General features: G+C 43.2%; 1 protein-coding gene across 1 annotated transcript; it reads right to left on the bottom strand.

Moving 5' to 3' along the window:
- Positions 1 to 9,756: 9,756 nt before the first annotated feature.
- On the bottom strand, positions 9,757 to 14,726 carry ywhag2 (3-monooxygenase/tryptophan 5-monooxygenase activation protein, gamma polypeptide 2). Its single transcript, XM_084313022.1, has 2 exons — positions 14,624 to 14,726; positions 9,757 to 10,559 (listed from the first exon to the last, which is right to left on the bottom strand). The coding sequence occupies exons 1-2, from the start codon at positions 14,708 to 14,710 to the stop codon at positions 9,903 to 9,905; spliced, it is 744 nt and encodes a 247-aa protein (XP_084169148.1). The 5' UTR covers positions 14,711 to 14,726; the 3' UTR covers positions 9,757 to 9,902.
- Between the last annotated feature and the right edge of the window lie 2,918 nt (positions 14,727 to 17,644).

The raw sequence follows: 17,644 nt of genomic DNA on the forward strand, positions 1-17,644 counted from the left end.
GATGGGGCGGCTGGACCCCGCGCTACCCCAGACAATGTACAGGCCTGAAGAAGCGAACGGCCGAAGAATGTGGAGGTACAGTCAAGTACTAGCTGACAAGTTTTGGAACAGCTTTCTACTCCACTACCTACCGTCTCTACAGACCCGCCAGAAGTGGGTAAAAGAGAGAGACAATTTGACAGAAGGAACAGTCGTCATGATTATCGACCAGTCACTACCCAGAGCTATGTGGCCGGCTGGCCGCGTAAGCAAAGTGATCACCGGTGCCGATGGCAAGGTCCGAGCAGCTGAGGTACTCGTCCAAGGGCGAACTTACACACGACCCGTGGCGAGGCTAATAGAACTGCCCAGACTCCCAGACACTATCGATGACGACCATGACCCCATGACTTTGTGAGTTGACTGACCCTTACAGCGGACCTTGAGTGGTAGACAGTGCGGTTAATCTGTCTCTGCTTAGCTAATTAGGTGGGACTAATTAGGGGGCGGCTGTTGTGAAGGATCAGATTAAACCGAATATATATATTTATTTATGGATATATATTTAATAGTATTTGTATATCGTTTGATATCCCTTGTATATTCCTTGTACATATACACTGAATATCCCTTTAGTCTACTAACAGCCCATAATAGTTTCATTCTACCATTGGACAAGAACCTGGCGCCAGCAGCCAAGCCCCTTGGTTCAAGTTCAATCGTGCCGACGAACATGTCGTTACAAGCCCGGTTCCGCGTAGGAATACGTCTGGCGAAATACGAATGGTACTATTTGTTCACAGCGCATATATATATGGCGCAAGTAAAGTAGAACTTTCTTTTTAGTCCATTAGTCCTTTACCCTCCAACCTAGTAACAGACGTGAAGCCTCACCCACGACCCACGTGTGGTGCAGTATGGCCTACTTGGCCTCAGAATAGGCATTGAGACATCGTGTGGATTAATAGTTGAATTGTCATAGTTTGGCACTATACCGTCGAGTGGGACGTATTTCTATTAAGTTAATAATAGTCTATTATGTATGGTGCATCGTTCGGTTAGAGTTATAAAGTGAGCAGTACCCCCATCGTTCCTGGCGTTATCTAGAGTCTTAACCAGGCTGAGCAGACCACGTGTGGTGCTTTCATCCGAGGAGTTCTGGGCCAGGACGAGTGGACCTGTACATTGGATTACTTTACCCGGACGACGGCGACCCCTACACGGCTTGGATTATCTACTTGCTTTGGGTGCTTTGATTATGCCATGGATAACAGCCAACACTGCTGAGTGTTGGAACTACCCCCCGAGAGGAGTCCAGGTGAGACGGCGCTCTACCCCGAGTGAGGTCGCCTCACGTCTCTTCGTTGTGGACCGGCAGCTACCGTCTACAAGAGGGCCCAGCTGTATTCATCTGTGGACCGAGGTTCTGTGGGCACCGTGTTCAGCACTCTGAATTCTCCCAAGAAATCGTCGGCCAGATGGGATATCGCCAGCGGCTCTCCTAACCCCCCCCCCCCTACTGACTTACAACCAGCGGGACCCCCCTTTAGTATATCCAGCTATAATCATTTAAGTACCATCGCTATAGTTCCCTAAAGAACCAGGTTGTATACTTGCTCCCTGCGTAACCAGAGATTGGACATTCAATGTTGATTTGCCTACGAATACTCATTTGCCTTACAAGTGCATTCAAATCATAAATGTCATTAAGTGAACGTTGTATATACCCTTTGCTATATAAAATATTCGATTTATACATTTGTGTGGACTTCGTTTCATCAGGTGGGAAAGTGTTCATCATATCTATATCATGTACTGTGTGGCCAGTAGTTAAAGTACATAAAGCAGGTAGTGGTTTAATGATACCATACTTATCAATACAGTCAGGGAATTGTACCCCTCAGTTACAGTCGTCGTCATCCACGTACAGTGGCGGTGAGCCTGTCACTTTGATGTCCCGAGTCTACTCACTGTCTACTCACACACACAGGCTGCAGGGATGCGGTCTATTTATAGAGCTGCCTCTGTTCTCAGCTTCTACAGTCGTTCTTCTCTCTCGTTCTCTTGTTCTCTCCCTCTCTATCTCCCCCCCTCCCTCTCTCTCTCTCTCTCTCTCTCTCTCTCTCTCTCTCTCTCTCTCTCTCTCTCTCTCTCTCTCTCTCTCTCTCTCTCTCTCTCTCTCTCTAATGGGTTGGTATTTTTGGAGCAGCACATCTATTATCCTTTATACATCTTTGAGGTGCAGATCGTGCTTAGTCACTATTCGCATCTCAAAGTTCTGTATCCAATATGTCATCTATATTTCAAAGTAGCAGACATGCTCTCTGTAGCGGTGGTAGTGGTTTGTTATATAATCTTGTGTGTCTGCTATCGGTGCTGAAGAAAATATGTGATGTTGAGAATCACGCGCTGTACGTCCACGCTGTCACCGAGAGCCAGTGTCCGAGAGCAGTACACGACTCAGTGACACAAGTTTGAGTTGAGTTCAGTTTATTTTATCTCGAACAATCAACCATATAAAAAACACAATAAAAAGGATAAACTAAAAAAATAAATTTTTTAAATGAAATCTTACATTCTTCATAAAATTATAAAAAAAAAATCGAGAAGGAGCAGAAGGTTATCTAGTCCTGCCCCTTCAGAATTTGCCCCCACGCATTGATGGCTCCACCATTGATTGATTGATTGATTGAAAACTTTATTAACAGATTGCAGAATGGGTACAATACAGTACGGCTCAATACACACAATTGTTAAGGGCATGCAAGACTTTCGTCTTGTTTACATCAGGGTTCCCCACTTTCAATTCATCATAACATTTATGACATACACGACATACAGATATACAGTACTGTTACATCCAGACATTTATGACATACAAGATATACAAATATACAGTACTGTTTAAGAGACAGAGTTTCTAAAAGAGAATATATACATTTGAGGGGGAAGAAACTGTACATTGGAGGGGGTTGGGTGGGGGGGTGGGGGCATTGGACATTTACCGGGGCCAGTTTAGAATTGCAGCCTCCCGTAGGTGCTCTTTGAGAACAGTTTTGAAGGTGCAGGTAGGGATTCACATTATTTTACGGCTGTGGGTTCCACATTGTTGTGGCATAATTGCTAAACGTGTTTAGTCCCTTGTTTGAGCCGAATCTGGGTTGAACATGATTTGTGGAACTCTCTCTGGTGTTGTGGTCATGGTATTCACTGACCTTTGGGAAGTATTTCGACATGTACATGGGTATCTTAGTGGTGTAGTGTATCTTGTAGACCAGGCCCATTGCAAGTTGCTGTACTCTGTCGTCTACTCTAAGCCATCCTAGGTTGTCAAAATGGGCAGGGGTGAGGTGGGTTCTAGGAGTCAGGTCAAGCAGTAGTCTGACCAGTTTGTTTTGTGATGTTTGTATTCTTGTTTTTAGTGCCATTGAGGTGCTTTGGTACCATGAGGTGCAAGCATAGTCATAGTACCCTTGAATGAGTGCTCCTGTTAGAGTCTTCAGGGTATTCTTGTTACCAGAGAGGAGATCTGGTACAAGAATCTTGTTCGTTGGTTGACTTTTTTGTATTACATTGGTTGCCATTTTGTCACAGGAAAGATTTGCCTCTAGGATGGAACCCAGGTATGTAATTTCATCTTTCCTTGTGACAATATTGTCACCCACTGTAACAGAGAAGCCGTTGGCCTTGCTGATCATCATGCTTCCTTTACAATAATAACATTAATAATAATCAGTATCAATATTAATAATCCCCTTCCTGGTAAATAAAGGGATGTGTATTCATTATATTAGTTGGAGAGATGACATTGGGGGAGAGTGATGTTTTAATTACTTGTGAGTGAGACCTCCAGTGGCCTGCTATATTCGTCGACCTCCCCCGCCGTCTGCTGCCATCCAGTGTACATCCACGGAGCTGCCATGCCAAGTCCCAGAGCGCTTGACAAATCCCACAAAAGCCTCTAGTGACTGACTGACTGATGAATGAGTACACTGGTAACTCAACGTCCACCGACTTTCTCAGTGAGAAACAACGATATGGGGTCTAAACTCCTTTTAGTGTAGACATTTGTAGACAGCAAGACATCAACACTTTGCATGGCACTGAATTTCAGTAGGCTGTGTGGAAGCTCAGACCTCGTTGTGGACATGTGCCAGACTAACTATCTAACTAACTAACTAACCTTAGATACAAACCGAATGGATGACATGCGCCTTGATTGACCGAGAACCATGATTCAGCGATATAACAAAACAAAGTAACTAATTTGACATTTCATGAGTCAGGGAAAAAATTTCATTATTTTAGGGACTCAAGCAAGACAAACATGGCCACGGGAAATAGCATTTGGCAAGCCTCGTTCATCTTGAGAGAGCACACGTGTATCACCTTCGAGATTTGCCAGGCTTGCAAAAATGATTTTGTGTAACTCACCCCCCGCCTAAAGGACAAAATCAATATGGTAATTGTTTGTTATTTTGATTGATCATCAGGACGGATACTCGTCGCCGTGGGCGGCCGATAGCTGCATCAGTCGCTGTTCCAGAATGTCCCATGAATGCTCAAAGGAGATAATATCTCTGTTTGCCTGGGCGGGCTCTGGCATAACATAGAAGAATAGTCGCTGCTGAGGCAGTGACTAATGGGGATCTGAAATAAAGAAATAAACATTATTATCATGGTCAAAATGACTAGGTGGCTACTCGTCCACCATTCTCATCCTGCAATACGCAGCATCTCTCAGGAATGGAAATGCACTGTGTAAAGAAGGTGTTGAACTGCGGACGATCTGATGAATTGTTTTGTTAGTAGAGATTAGACCTTTGCTGTAACCTAAGGCAGTGGTTCTCAAAGTGTGGTTCCAGGGGGTCCCCGGGAAAATGAGGAACAGTTACATTTCACTAATATACTTTTTCGCCTGTTTTATAGCAACACTACTATCACCGACATCTAAGAAGGGAGATCCCCCCTTGAACGGCCCTTCTAAGGTTTCTCCCCTCCACATTGCCTGTGGTGCTTTTTTCCTATTGCTAGGTTTTCAGTTTTTCCTTACCTTTGCGTGGGGTATGTCTGGGAGTGTTACATTTAAAAAAAATTGATTTCATGGTGTTTTTTGTTTTGTCCTTGATTTATTGTGATGTTTCTTCTTGACTTGTTTAAAGAAGACGCGTCCGGCCCATGGGGACATTAACGTGTGTTGTCGGGCCTTACAAATACATTTGATTTGATATTCTCCACTAGAAGTTAGTACAGTGAGATAATAATAAGATAAGAATGACTATTGTCTCCACTTACAGAATACAGAGGTATGGAATTCTGGATTGAATAATTATGAAACAACGAATATCTTCTCAAATGGCGGTCCATGACATGGAAGAGTTTGAGAATCACTGCCCTTATGGGATGACCGGAAGTAAAAGCATCCCAGGAAATGCACCCCACACCACGACATAGCCTGCAGATGTCACCTCTCCACTGAGAGAGCTTTGATCAATGGTCACGCACTAGCCGACAATGTCATTGCATTCAAGCTAATCAGATAACCCGCGGGGGGAAATACAAATGTGCCTATAGCTTCTATTGTTGGCACATGAGGAATTACATACTGTATTAATTAAACATGATTGAACATAAAAAGCCCTATTGGCTTTTATAGTCATCTGCACATTTATTCTTACCATCATCTGAAAATAGTTTCAGATTTTATTTGGGATTCACTCACAGTCTTACCAGTAGGTCTAAACACAGTATGTGTCTGTTGTTGGCTATTGTCATCAAGCAAATAATGAAAATAAGCAAATTTCAGTGTTCCTGAGTTGCAGCAGTGTTACATTAAAACATAGGATGGAAGACAGGTATGTACTGAGTTGCAACAGTATTACATTAAAACCTACAGTAGGATGGAAGACAGGTATGTACTGAGTTGCAGCAGTATTACATTAACACATACAGTAGGATGGAAGACAGGTATGTACTGAGTTGCAGCAGTATTACATTAACACATACAGTAGGATGGAAGACAGGTATGTACTCAGTTGCAGCAGTATTACATTAACACATACAGTAGGATGGAAGACAAGTATGTACTGAGTTGCAGCAGTATTACATTAACACATACAGTAGGATGGAAGACAGGTATGTGCTGAGTTGCAGCAGTATTACATTAACACATACAGTAGGATGGAAGACAGGTCTGTGCTGAGTTGCTTAAGCTTTCATCTTTTTCTTTTTTTTTGCAGGATGCAATAGGTGTGTGTGAGCAGTGCAGCAAGGAGCCGGGCTAACAGTGGGATACTTACCATAGCCCTAGCAACAAGAATTGGATTGGTGGTCGGGGAGATTGAGCCAGCTATTGGCTGGCAAGGAGGACTGTTCAAAGCACAGAAATTCATCTCATGAAAGCTTCAGTGCAGCAAGCTGCAGCAAAAGGCTGCAGCGTCGGGCTGGGAGACACATCACGCTGCACTTTAACCTGTCAATCACTGTAGAACGCTGCTGTGTGTAATAATACAATACAGACACACTCAGAGCCTGCATGTGATAGAAACCCCTTTTCCATTGTTCACTAACCATCACATAGGATGGTTTCTATTAAAAAAAAAAGTACTATTGGTGACATTGCTCCCCACTATGTGATAAAAGAAAAAAGCTGATTCTTTTTTTTAAAGCATCCTTATCAAATCTACCAAGATAAGCTGGCAGTATACGTTCTGCAATGCAGCTATAGAATGGGAATCTTGCACACACGCGCACGCGTACACAAGCATGCACATTGTGTGTATGTGACCCAAAAAGGGGTTACGTATGGTTATATTGCATTCCTCTGTTATTATGTGCAAGAGTCTCTACACTTGTACATCACTTGCTGTGTGGCTGAGAACTAACTAAATGAAAAGGAATGATGTTTTCCTTTTGATGTATGGTGTTTTTTTTTGTATGATTGTTAATTGACCATACTAACATCGTGGCCATTTTGCTCTTATTTCATGCTTAGATTGGGATTCCTTTCCACCTTGGAAAAAGGCAGAAAGGAATACCAAACCTGAGCATGACATAAGAGCAAAATGGCCACCATGAATATGGTCAATGGCCACAATTAAAAATAAATGAAAAATATAGTATAATACTGATAACCAAATAACTTTAATGGGCAACAGATGGTAACCAAAATCTTTCAGAATATACAATATGTATCCCACTTTCAGCAATTTTTCACCTCCCCTCTTACATTATAGTAATGGATTAGCTATTTTTCAGTAAACCAGTTCTTCAAAATCAAATGCCTAAATATTCTGTTCTATAAACGTGGTGCCAATGTCATAATTCATAGATTAATTCAGTTGCTGATTTTTAAGTTTTCTGTTTTTCTTTCCACTTTTTGTCCTATGTTTAATGCTGAAGAAACAAAGATCAGTGTTAAACACAATGAAGATAGACATAAAGAAAAATCAAATGAACAGAAAATCTGAGCAAAAATTAAATAATAACATAAATTAAAAAAGGAACACAATGCATGTATCCTTGTCAATGAATGAAATGCTCCTGACAACAGTATTCAAAATATATCAGAAACAAAATAATTGTTCTCAGCTTCTTTCAATTATAACACATAATTGTAAACATTGAATCATATTATCTACTACATTTATATGACCTTTAATAAGAAACATGAGTTTTGGGTACACAATGGACAAAATGGCATTAATAGGCTTAAGGTCCAAAAAGCCATAAAAATGATCACTTTCCTACCATGTTTAAAACATTATCAAGCAAATCGGACGTACAGTGTGGGGTTTTAGAGGTTGCATCGTGATGTGTTATGATCGGCAAATGCAAGGTTATGTAACTGACCTTAAGGCTTGATAAACTCTCTTGAGCTACAGTATCACACTTGAAAGAAAGAACAGCCTGACCAACTGTCATCCCAGATAATATACAGTATGAATCCAATCATCTATAGAACTAGCAGCGATATGGGGATGAATCCTCTTAGCAGCTTCCTGTCCTCATAAGCAGCTCCCCCGGTCTTAAGATTTGCGCAAAGGGTGAGTTGTCAACACTCCAATTTGTGTTGAATTGCCTATGGTGTGATTTGTACATTACTGTTGAACATTCATACGTAGGATTTGTACTGTAGAGAGATAAGTACCCACACAATTTGAAAATGAGGATCCATCAAAAGAGAGGCTATTCAGTCTGGCACACATGCATGTAGTAACTAAAATAAACATGGAAGATGCGTCCTCTCTCATCAAACAAGTTAATTTACAAATTAGGCGGGTTAAAATAATGATACACGCCCAAAACATGTACAGAGGGGCCAGGGCACATACTGTACTTGGGGCACAAAAAAGTTTTTTTCATTTCTTTCCTCTGAAGTACTTTTCTTTTAAAGCAAATGTACTTATGGGTGACAATACAACAATACATTAGACCACCACAAAAATGGTGCATTTAGAATTTAGTCATATTCTTTTTTATTATCATAGCTATTATTTAGGTTCTTGTGCAACTGCTACATAATGACTCACATTCAAGATATTTTGTCACTCAGGAACAGCTAAAAGGTATAAAAACAAACAAACAAACAAATAATTTATACTGTCAGAAATAAAATATGGTCCATGTTGTGAATTCTCAACAGAAACATTGATTCTGAAAACGTCACCATTATTAAAACTGGATAGCATAACAGAAAAAGGTACTCAAATACTGTTCAATGAACAACGTATATCATAATCATACTTCAATGTGACACAGCAGCCAGCAAGATTAAGTGATCACCGGTGTGTTTTTATCTTCCTTTTTTTTTTCATTAACAAATTAAATACACATATTGCATGTCACTATAGCAACGCCCATTACAGGTACATTTTTACGATCACCATTTTGGTATAGCAAATCATAACAAGAACAAAACAAACAAACAAAAAATAAATAAATTAGAAATTAACATCAGACAAAGCCTGTTTTCTCAATCATATGAATACTTAACACCCACAGTATAAGTTAATAAAGTCAAGCTACTGTATATAAATACATCACCAGCATGCACAATATTGAATAATCGATATTATTGTTGTCATAATCTTACACTGAAGAAACAGTATAGTAGGCAAGTGCATTTAATAAAACAAACACAGAAGTAAACCACAAATTCTGAAGCTGCTTTACGTTTTTTTTTGTCTCTTTTATATTGTTAAGTCTCTGCCTTTAGTAATCTTCACCACCAAGTATGGTTCCAGTGACATCGTAGGAGACCGTACTATTCTGTGAAATGCCAAATACACTTTAGAGAGAAAGAGGGAAATTAGCAATTGTTTTTCTCTATTCATAAGTTCTACATCCATATATATTCTCATCTAATACAACTTTCAATAAGTCAGGGGACAATGTACTATCTGATAAAACCTTATTTTTTAATTAATAAGAATAATATCAACAGCTTTTTAGGGCCCTTTCTCATATAGACTAGTACTGGAACCAACGCAGACTTGTGAGGCGATTCTCATTCAAGTGTTTTTTCTTTCTCGAGTGTCTCGAATGCATCTCTATATCACGCAAAAAACCTAACTAAGCAGCTTCCCTTGATACAACGAGATCAGTCCCTATGCCAGTGTGAGGCTGCCATTTCAATCCGACGACGGCCACTTCGGGCTGATTGACTGACATTATCAGTGGTTTTGGCAAATGTCAAAAGAGGAAATCAAGAAGACGAGGCCCTTTCAACTGCATATATATATTTCTATATATATTTAAACTAAGATTTAACCTCCTCTCTCACCCCTCTTTTGACTCTTTTCTTTTAACACATGGAAAAATAAAGAACTGCTGCGGTAGTTATCATCAGCAAAAGCGGCTGCCAAAGTCCACCGGCCCGTAATATATATTTTTTTAATCTTGGAAGTGTGGCGTTTCTCTCTTTAATTGTTGCCCTCCCCTCCCTCGTCATCCTGCTGGTCGCTTGTCCACAGTGTCAAGTTGTCGCGCAGCAGCTGCATGATGAGAGTGGAGTCTTTGTAGGAGTCCTCGTTCAGGGTGTCCAGCTCGGCGATGGCGTCGTCGAAGGCGGTCTTGGCCAGATGACAGGCCTGCTCGGGGGCATTCTGGATCTCGTAGTAGAACACGGAGTAGTTGAGGGCCAGGCCCAGGCGGATGGGGTGGGTCGGCTGCATGTGCTCCTTGCTGATCTCGTGGGCCTCGCTGTAGGCCTTCTCCGACGACTCGACGACGGCGGCCCTCTTCTCGCCCGTGGCCACCTCGGCCAGGTAGCGGTAGTAGTCGCCCTTCATCTTCAGGTAGAACACTTTGCTCTCGTGCTGCGTCTCGCCGCAGTTCTTGATCAGGAAGTCGTCCAGGAGGTTGAGCACGTCCTGGCACACGGCCTCCAGCTCCTTCTCGATCTTCTCCCTGTATGCCCTCACCATCTCGATCTTCTTCTCGTTGCCGTCGGCGGAGGTCTTCTGCTCAATGCTGGAGATCACCCTCCACGAGGAGCGACGGGCTCCCACCACGTTCTTATAGGCCACGGACAACAGGTTCCTCTCCTCATTGGACAGGGCCTCGTTTAGCTCTGTCACCTAAGGGAGGGGGAGGAGAGGTGATTGGTCACTGGTTTTCGTTCAATCTTTATTTCAACTCGAAAAATGCATTGAGGGCATATCCTCATTTCCAGTGATGTCGAGCATACAAAGATAATAATAAATACATGACGAATACAATAGGATATTGCAATCGACAATACAATATACAATTAGTGCAATCATGATGAAATGTGTACAGTCAATTAAAACAATTACAGATTATGGTGGAATGCTTGGTGATCAAGGATTTAAACTGACCAAACGAAACCAAAGTATTGAGTTGTAGGGTTTGTTGTACGATGTTCCACGTGTCAGAATCACACAAGTTCAGTACAAACTCCAGGTGCTTTAAGTGTGAGCCAGTCATTTGGAACATGTACTATAGGGTCCAGACGTCCACTCCAACAGAGAAGTAAGATAAATGGGACAATCTCTAATTATGGCTTTATACAAAAACAGATGCCAATGCAGCTCCCACCTCTCTGCTAGGGAGGACCATCCAGCCCAACTATACAAAACACAATGGTGAATACCATAACTAAATATAACGGTTGATGGTAACAGAAGATGAGCCTTCATCAACTACGCCTTACAACGTGCGCGGACGTCAATATCAGGGCATTAATAGCCTAGGAACGTCCGCTGTAGAGTAGGCACGTGTTTACATAATACAAATACAACTGCGTGCGCAGCACCACGCACAGCATTGTAGATGAGCGAGATCCCATTTGTCATGGGCAATTCCCAGTTTCCATGGCGATTGGTTCATTTACTGCACCAGTGGCTCCGGCTGCCACGTGGACAGCTAATGCTAACTAGTGAGGAGCCAGACTCGAGATAGATACTCGAGAGTGTGGGGGTTGGAGATGGGAGGGAGTAGGAGGTCTAGAGACGTCTAAAATGTTCCCACGAGCACTCCATGCAGGGCAGCTGCACAGTAAGTGAAGACGATCATGACAGAGGGGGGGGGGGGTTCACGTGTCCCAGTGACCTTTCCTGTAGCTCAAGCTGACCTTTTCACCTTTCCAGGACGGCATGTCATTACATCACACTGATCATGATTCCTTTATTTATTTATTTTTTATTCAATATATATATATATATATATATCTGTAAATATGCAACAATAAAACCTCTAGCGGCAGGGTGTACATGTAGTAAAAGTATATAAAAAAGAAAATACGTTAAGTTTCATGAGAAAGACACGTATAACGCATGAAAAGTCATTAGAAACATCTTGAAAATGACTAATTGTAAATAAAAATCGGACAACTTTACATCCCAAACACTGATCTGAACAAATGAATGACTGCAAAAAAGGAAAGTAACTGTCAAGAATCAAAGAGTGGGTTATGGTTCAACGGCTCCCTCTTGATAAATATAGGTTATAATTAGCCATTTATTTAAAACTTCTCTCGTCAGCGAGCTAACGTGGCTTCTTTCGCATGGGTTGTGGCATCCGCTTCCCTGGGGTAGGTGATGTCACTGTAGGGTAGATGACATCATCACTGCCCTTAAAGGAACATGCCAACATTTTGGGAACTTAGCTTACCGTCTTCTCCAGAGAGAGACAAGAAGATAGATACCAGTGTCCTCTCTGTGCGTTCAGTAGAAAGCTATCTGGCTGCATGTTAGCCTAGCTTAGCACAATGAATGGAAGCGGACATGGCTGGTTAGCCTAGATATTGTCCAACTAACACCTCTCCCGAAGGCTAACCGGCCATGTCTGCTTCCATTCATTGTGCTAAGCTAGGCTAACATGCAGCAGATAGCTTTCTACTGAACGCACAGAGAGGAAACTGGTATCTATCTTCTTGTCTCTCTCTGGAGAAGACGGTGAGCTAATTTCCAAAAATGTTGGCGTGTTCCTTTAAGTACATGGAAAAGGGGGCATATCCTACACAACTATCTCAAACCCCCACCCTCTTTTCTTGATCCTCCAATCACAACTGCCGCTTCCTGGAAGCAACGGCTGTGATTGGAGGATCTAGAGAAGAGGGTGGGGTTTGAGATAGGTCAATCAGAAGGCATTTGCCCCACCTTGATACAAACCTATTGATCACACACAATAGTGACATGGATGTCAGGAATACATGGATTATACAACTGATTATATGTTTATTGAACAGTATTCTGTGCTTTCAAAAGAAGCAAGTGGGTCGCCGTCACAAATGTCATCAAAGGAAGTTGGGAAAAGCCTGTTAATATGTCTGCTTTTATACTGTAAATATGCTAATGATACAAAATGTCACTGACATGTGTCACACTGACGTGGATGCCTAATAGCTTGTGTGGGGGGGGGGGGTATATGGGCTGCATTGCTTGGCAAAGTTAACAGTGACATTGAAAAACATCAAATGTAATGAGAATAGCAATCCACGGCATCGCTTAAAAACGAATGAAATACTGTAGATACAACTACATTTTAATGAAGATATTGACCAGGAAAACTATATATAAGGCAATGCAGATAAGAATGATCAATATAAATGTATCATAAGGTTTACAGCGTTGACCAGATTTATGAAAACGTTTTGCTTTTTTTCCGCCATCATCAAGTGAACCTCGGCTGTGTTGGCAAGGGATTTCCCTTCGCTGAGGGAGAGAGAGTACACACCCCTGCAAAAAGGCCTACTTTGGACCCTGCACTGACAAGGCAGATTGTTTAAAGGGAAAGGAATCCCTTCATACACACACATTGTCACCTTTTGCAACCAGAGACCTTCCTTGACAACGTATCTACAGAGGCTACTCCTTTGGTTATAATGAGAATTCAGAAAAATTATTTCTTTGATTAAAGAATGCTACATAACTTTTGATCTATCCCAGTTCATATAGGGCCTCGAGAGACGACTAGCTGCTGGGTAGTTCTGCTTTGAGGCAGTGTGACAAAGCAGTTTTCCCCCCACAGATTAAACCCACCAGTAGAGGTCCAGTTTGAAAGACATTTCATCAAATCGGTTTTAGTGGCCAAGAAAAGACAATGGTTTGACCCTCAACACAGGCCCGGCAGTTCTGAGAAGTCATACAAGGTGGCCCAAGAACCACTCCATCATACATGGCTCAGTGGCAAATATTCAAATACAATTCAGGATTATTTATCAGAATTGTATCAAAATGCTATGGACGTATAAGAGGAATTTTCCTGAACTGACACTTAAGAATGCACAGAATGAGACATGGGTGTATAGAAAATATATTTTTAAGTTTCAAATAACGTTATACAGGAGAAGAAAACACGAAGCCCACTACCAAATCTGATCATATTGACTCACTGCAATATGACAAAGAATATTCTACAGAGATTCTACTGCCTCCCACGTTTGTTTAGTGCAAAAAGCTGATACTGTGCTCTTTATGAACCAACTCAAAACGCTGCTATAGGGAACGATCGTAATTAGCTATACCTATATAAAATATATGTGTATTTAAAATAGCATTCGCGTTATGTAAATTATTTTGCTTATAGCTGATAACGTAAAATGGGGTACACCAAAAGGATTTTCGAGCAACCTCACATGGCACAGTGTATTCAGCATGGAGGATGCAGGAAGAATAGAGCAAATTGCAATAAAATATAAATCAAAAGACCAATCTAATATGTAATATTATTATGACAGAGATGTGTTAGGTCTATGCGATGCAGTTGATTGTAATATTCCTTCATTTTACGCTATGGGCAAAGGGAAGGCACCGCCCAAGGACCAGCGATCCTTTTAGTATCGGATCTAACCAGTGAGCTCACTGGTAATGATGATGAATTAGCTTTTAACAAAAAAAAGAGCTGTGGATAACCTATATGATCAGATATTATATTTTTGTATGATGTTGTGTTGCTTGCAAGGCAGACATGTCGTTACGTAGCATAATAATACTCCCAGAATTGTTGGCAAAAGACCACTTGAATGAAATAGCAACATTCCACAAATGAGGACAGTGGACTGGACACAGTATTTCTGTGTGAACACAGACACTTTCAGCAATCACATTATTAAGATGTCCAATGGCTGAATGTTGACGTTATTCATATTCAAAATGCCATGATTTTGCAATAGACTTACCGATTTCATTGCAGCTGCCATATCATCATATCTTTCAGCCTGTTCAGCCAACCTGGCTTTCTGCACCAGCTGCTCACGATCAACCATTTTTTTTTATTTGGTTGGTTTTAACGTTATTCTTGAATATAGGGATAAAAAAAAGTATTGATATTTTACTCGCAATGCAGTGGAATTATACGCGAACCTAAAGCTGCAGCTGTTCCTTGCTGTCTGCGCTCGTGCCGACGGGACACCCTCTCCCCCCTCCTCACACTTTCCCTCGGCCGCGTCATCACTCAGAAAGGTGGGTGTCTTGCTAATGATGTAACTCTCCATACATGGGAATTGGGAGCGGGACCCTGCATATATACTAGGATTATAGACCACTTCACTTCCGCGTTACATGGAGCTCGTGAGGGGAGAGGGGAGGGGGAAAAGGAGCGCGAGAGGATAGAAATGAAAGAATGTTGATTAGAGCTACGGCCGTAGCTACAACCACTTACGTCCACGCTCTAATCAACATTCATTAATTTCTATCCCCTCGCGCTGCCTCCCACCGCTCTTTCCGGAATACCGGAAGTGTTGCGGTGGTCTAGCGATGGTTTGATTGATTGATTGATTGAAAACTTTATTAACAGATTGCAGAATGGGTACAGTACAGTACAGCTCAATACATACAATTGTTAAGGGGATGCAGACCAGAGATAGACTTTCGTCTTGTTTACATCAGGGTCCCCCATTTTTAATTCATCATAACATGACATACATGACATACTTGACATACAGACAGTACTGCTACATCTATACATTTATGACTGTTATGTTGGAAGAATCAGACAACACGTAGTTTCAGCATGTCGGTGTTTACTGAACTGAAGACACATGCATTTTAACGTACACCAGAACATCAACGTCACGTTCGGCCATATGCCGTAACGTGAAACTCAACAGAATAACACGACACTGTCGCAATAGTTAGAACACTAGTTAAAGTGCTGGCACTCGCTAGAGTACCAGACGTAACATTTCCCCCCCCCCCTTCACTCAACCTAGGAGTGATACTCAGTCTCAAAGTCATTCAGGTGTGCAGACATGTTGTGCGCTCGGAGTGGGCGGGGCCCGGGCACTGCAACAGCCAACGGCGGAGGTCCCGCAGCCTCAGGCTGAGCCGCGGGTGCTGGGGCTGCAACATCATCAAATTGTCTGTCCTGCAGAGCTATAGCTGCGGGTGCTGGGGCTGCAACATCATTGAATCGTCTGTCCTGCAGAGCTATAGCCACGGGCACACCCTGTCCCGGGGCAACGGGAGCCTGCACCCTGCGCAGTCGGCCAGCATGCCAACGCGTGCCATCAGCCAGCCTGAATGAGGCCAGGCCAAGCTGCTGCCTGACCTGGACCGGGTCAGACCAGAATGACCGGAGCTTGTTGTCCCGGTGGGGTCGCCGAATCCTGACCCAGTCTGAGACGGCGATGGTAGGTGGTCTCGCATGTCGGGTCCTGTCGAAACGGTCCTTCATCCGGCGCTGGCGTGTGTTGACTGTGGCTTGAAGCGGGTGGGCTGGAGCCTGAGCCGGAGTAGGGCGCAGCCTGTCCAGGGGCAGCTGAAACTCGCGCCCTAGCATGAGGGAGGCTGGGGAGACGCCTGTGGTGGCGTGTTGAGTAGCCCTGTAGTGCAGGAGCGTCTGTTGGAGACCGTTGATGAATGTGCACCCTTGTGCCAGGTGGGCCCTGATGCCATTCTTCAAGGATTGGTTCAGCCGTTCCACCCCCCCGTTCGCAGCCGGGTTGTAGAACGACGTGCGGATATGACGTATCCCCTTACCCCCCAGGTAGGAGGCCAGTTCGTGAGAGATCATTTGGGGGCCATTGTCTGTCGTGATCCTCTTGGGCAGTGTCATTGTCTGTCGTGATCCGAGGAGGAGGGGCAGTGTGATGTCACCAACCACCAATGAGCATGTTTTGAATGGCACTCGTCCTGAGCTGACATTATGGATGATAGTGGTCGGTGGCTTGGAAGCGCTAGTTGGGGCTGACCTGCAGACCTTTTGGAAGTGGTTTAGCCTCCCGCAGTTGGAGCAGGCTTTGCCATGGTCACGGCAGGTCTGGGCTCTGGAGTTGTGTGAAAGGGAGCCACAATTCCTGCACGGCTGGCGTGAGCGGTCACGTGACTGGGAGGCTAACAGTATATTGTCCCCGCCGTCGTCTGCACTCACGTTGAGGAGGGACACCCTTGAGCTGAGCATGCTCGCAGCCTCTACTGGCACACGTGTGTTGGGGCTGGGGGAGGTAGACAAACTAGCTGCACAGTTCATAGCAGATTCCACCTGCACTGCTAGTCTAATAGCTACTGCTAATGTCAGCTTGTAATTTTCCAACAGTAGTCTTTCCCTGATTTTATCACTGTCAGTGTTCAATATGAGTTGGTCTCTCACCATTTCATCCTGTAATGCCCCGAATTTGCATGAGCTAGCCAAGCCCTGTAGGTCCGCGACGTACTGCGTTATTGACTCGCCAGTACGTTGATGTCTCCGTCGGCGCCACCACCGACGTATATGTGTCACTGTCTAATGTGCCGAGCGTTTCACACACACGCTGTCCCTCCACGCCTAAACAGTGCTGTAGTAATGCACGGTTTCTCACCGCGAACAAGTCCAAACCGGTAGCCAGGATATACGTCTCGAACGAGGAAATTCAACGTGCCCACGGGACGGGAGGCTCACCGGGCAGCGGTAGGAAGGGTGGAGGGGGTGGGATAGATAATTCAGCCATCTCTCGTCGCCAATGTTATGTTGGAAGAATCAGACAACACGTAGTTTCAGCATGTCGGTGTTTACTGAACTGAAGACACATGCATTGTAACGTACACCAGAACATCAACGTCAACGTCACGTTCGGCCATATGCCGTAACATGAAACTCAACAGAATAACACGACACTGTCACAATAGTTAGAACACTAGTTAAAGTGCTGGCACTCGCTAGAGTACCAGACGTAACAATGACATACCAGATTTGCAAATACAGTACTGTTTGTGATACGAAA

Source organism: Notolepis coatsorum, assembly GCF_963971535.1.
Source record: "Notolepis coatsorum genome assembly, chromosome: 1".
In the NCBI taxonomy this organism is placed as follows: Eukaryota; Metazoa; Chordata; class Actinopteri; order Aulopiformes; family Paralepididae; genus Notolepis; species Notolepis coatsorum.

Bases quoted from the DNA above. Each gene is read 5' to 3' on its own strand.
- ywhag2 (XM_084313022.1), bottom strand. From the start codon at position 14,710: ATGGTTGATCGTGAGCAGCTGGTGCAGAAAGCCAGGTTGGCTGAACAG. The intron at 10,560-14,623 runs GTAAGTCTATTG...CCCCTCCCTTAG, and splicing joins TGGCAGCTGCAATGAAATCG to GTGACAGAGCTAAACGAGGC.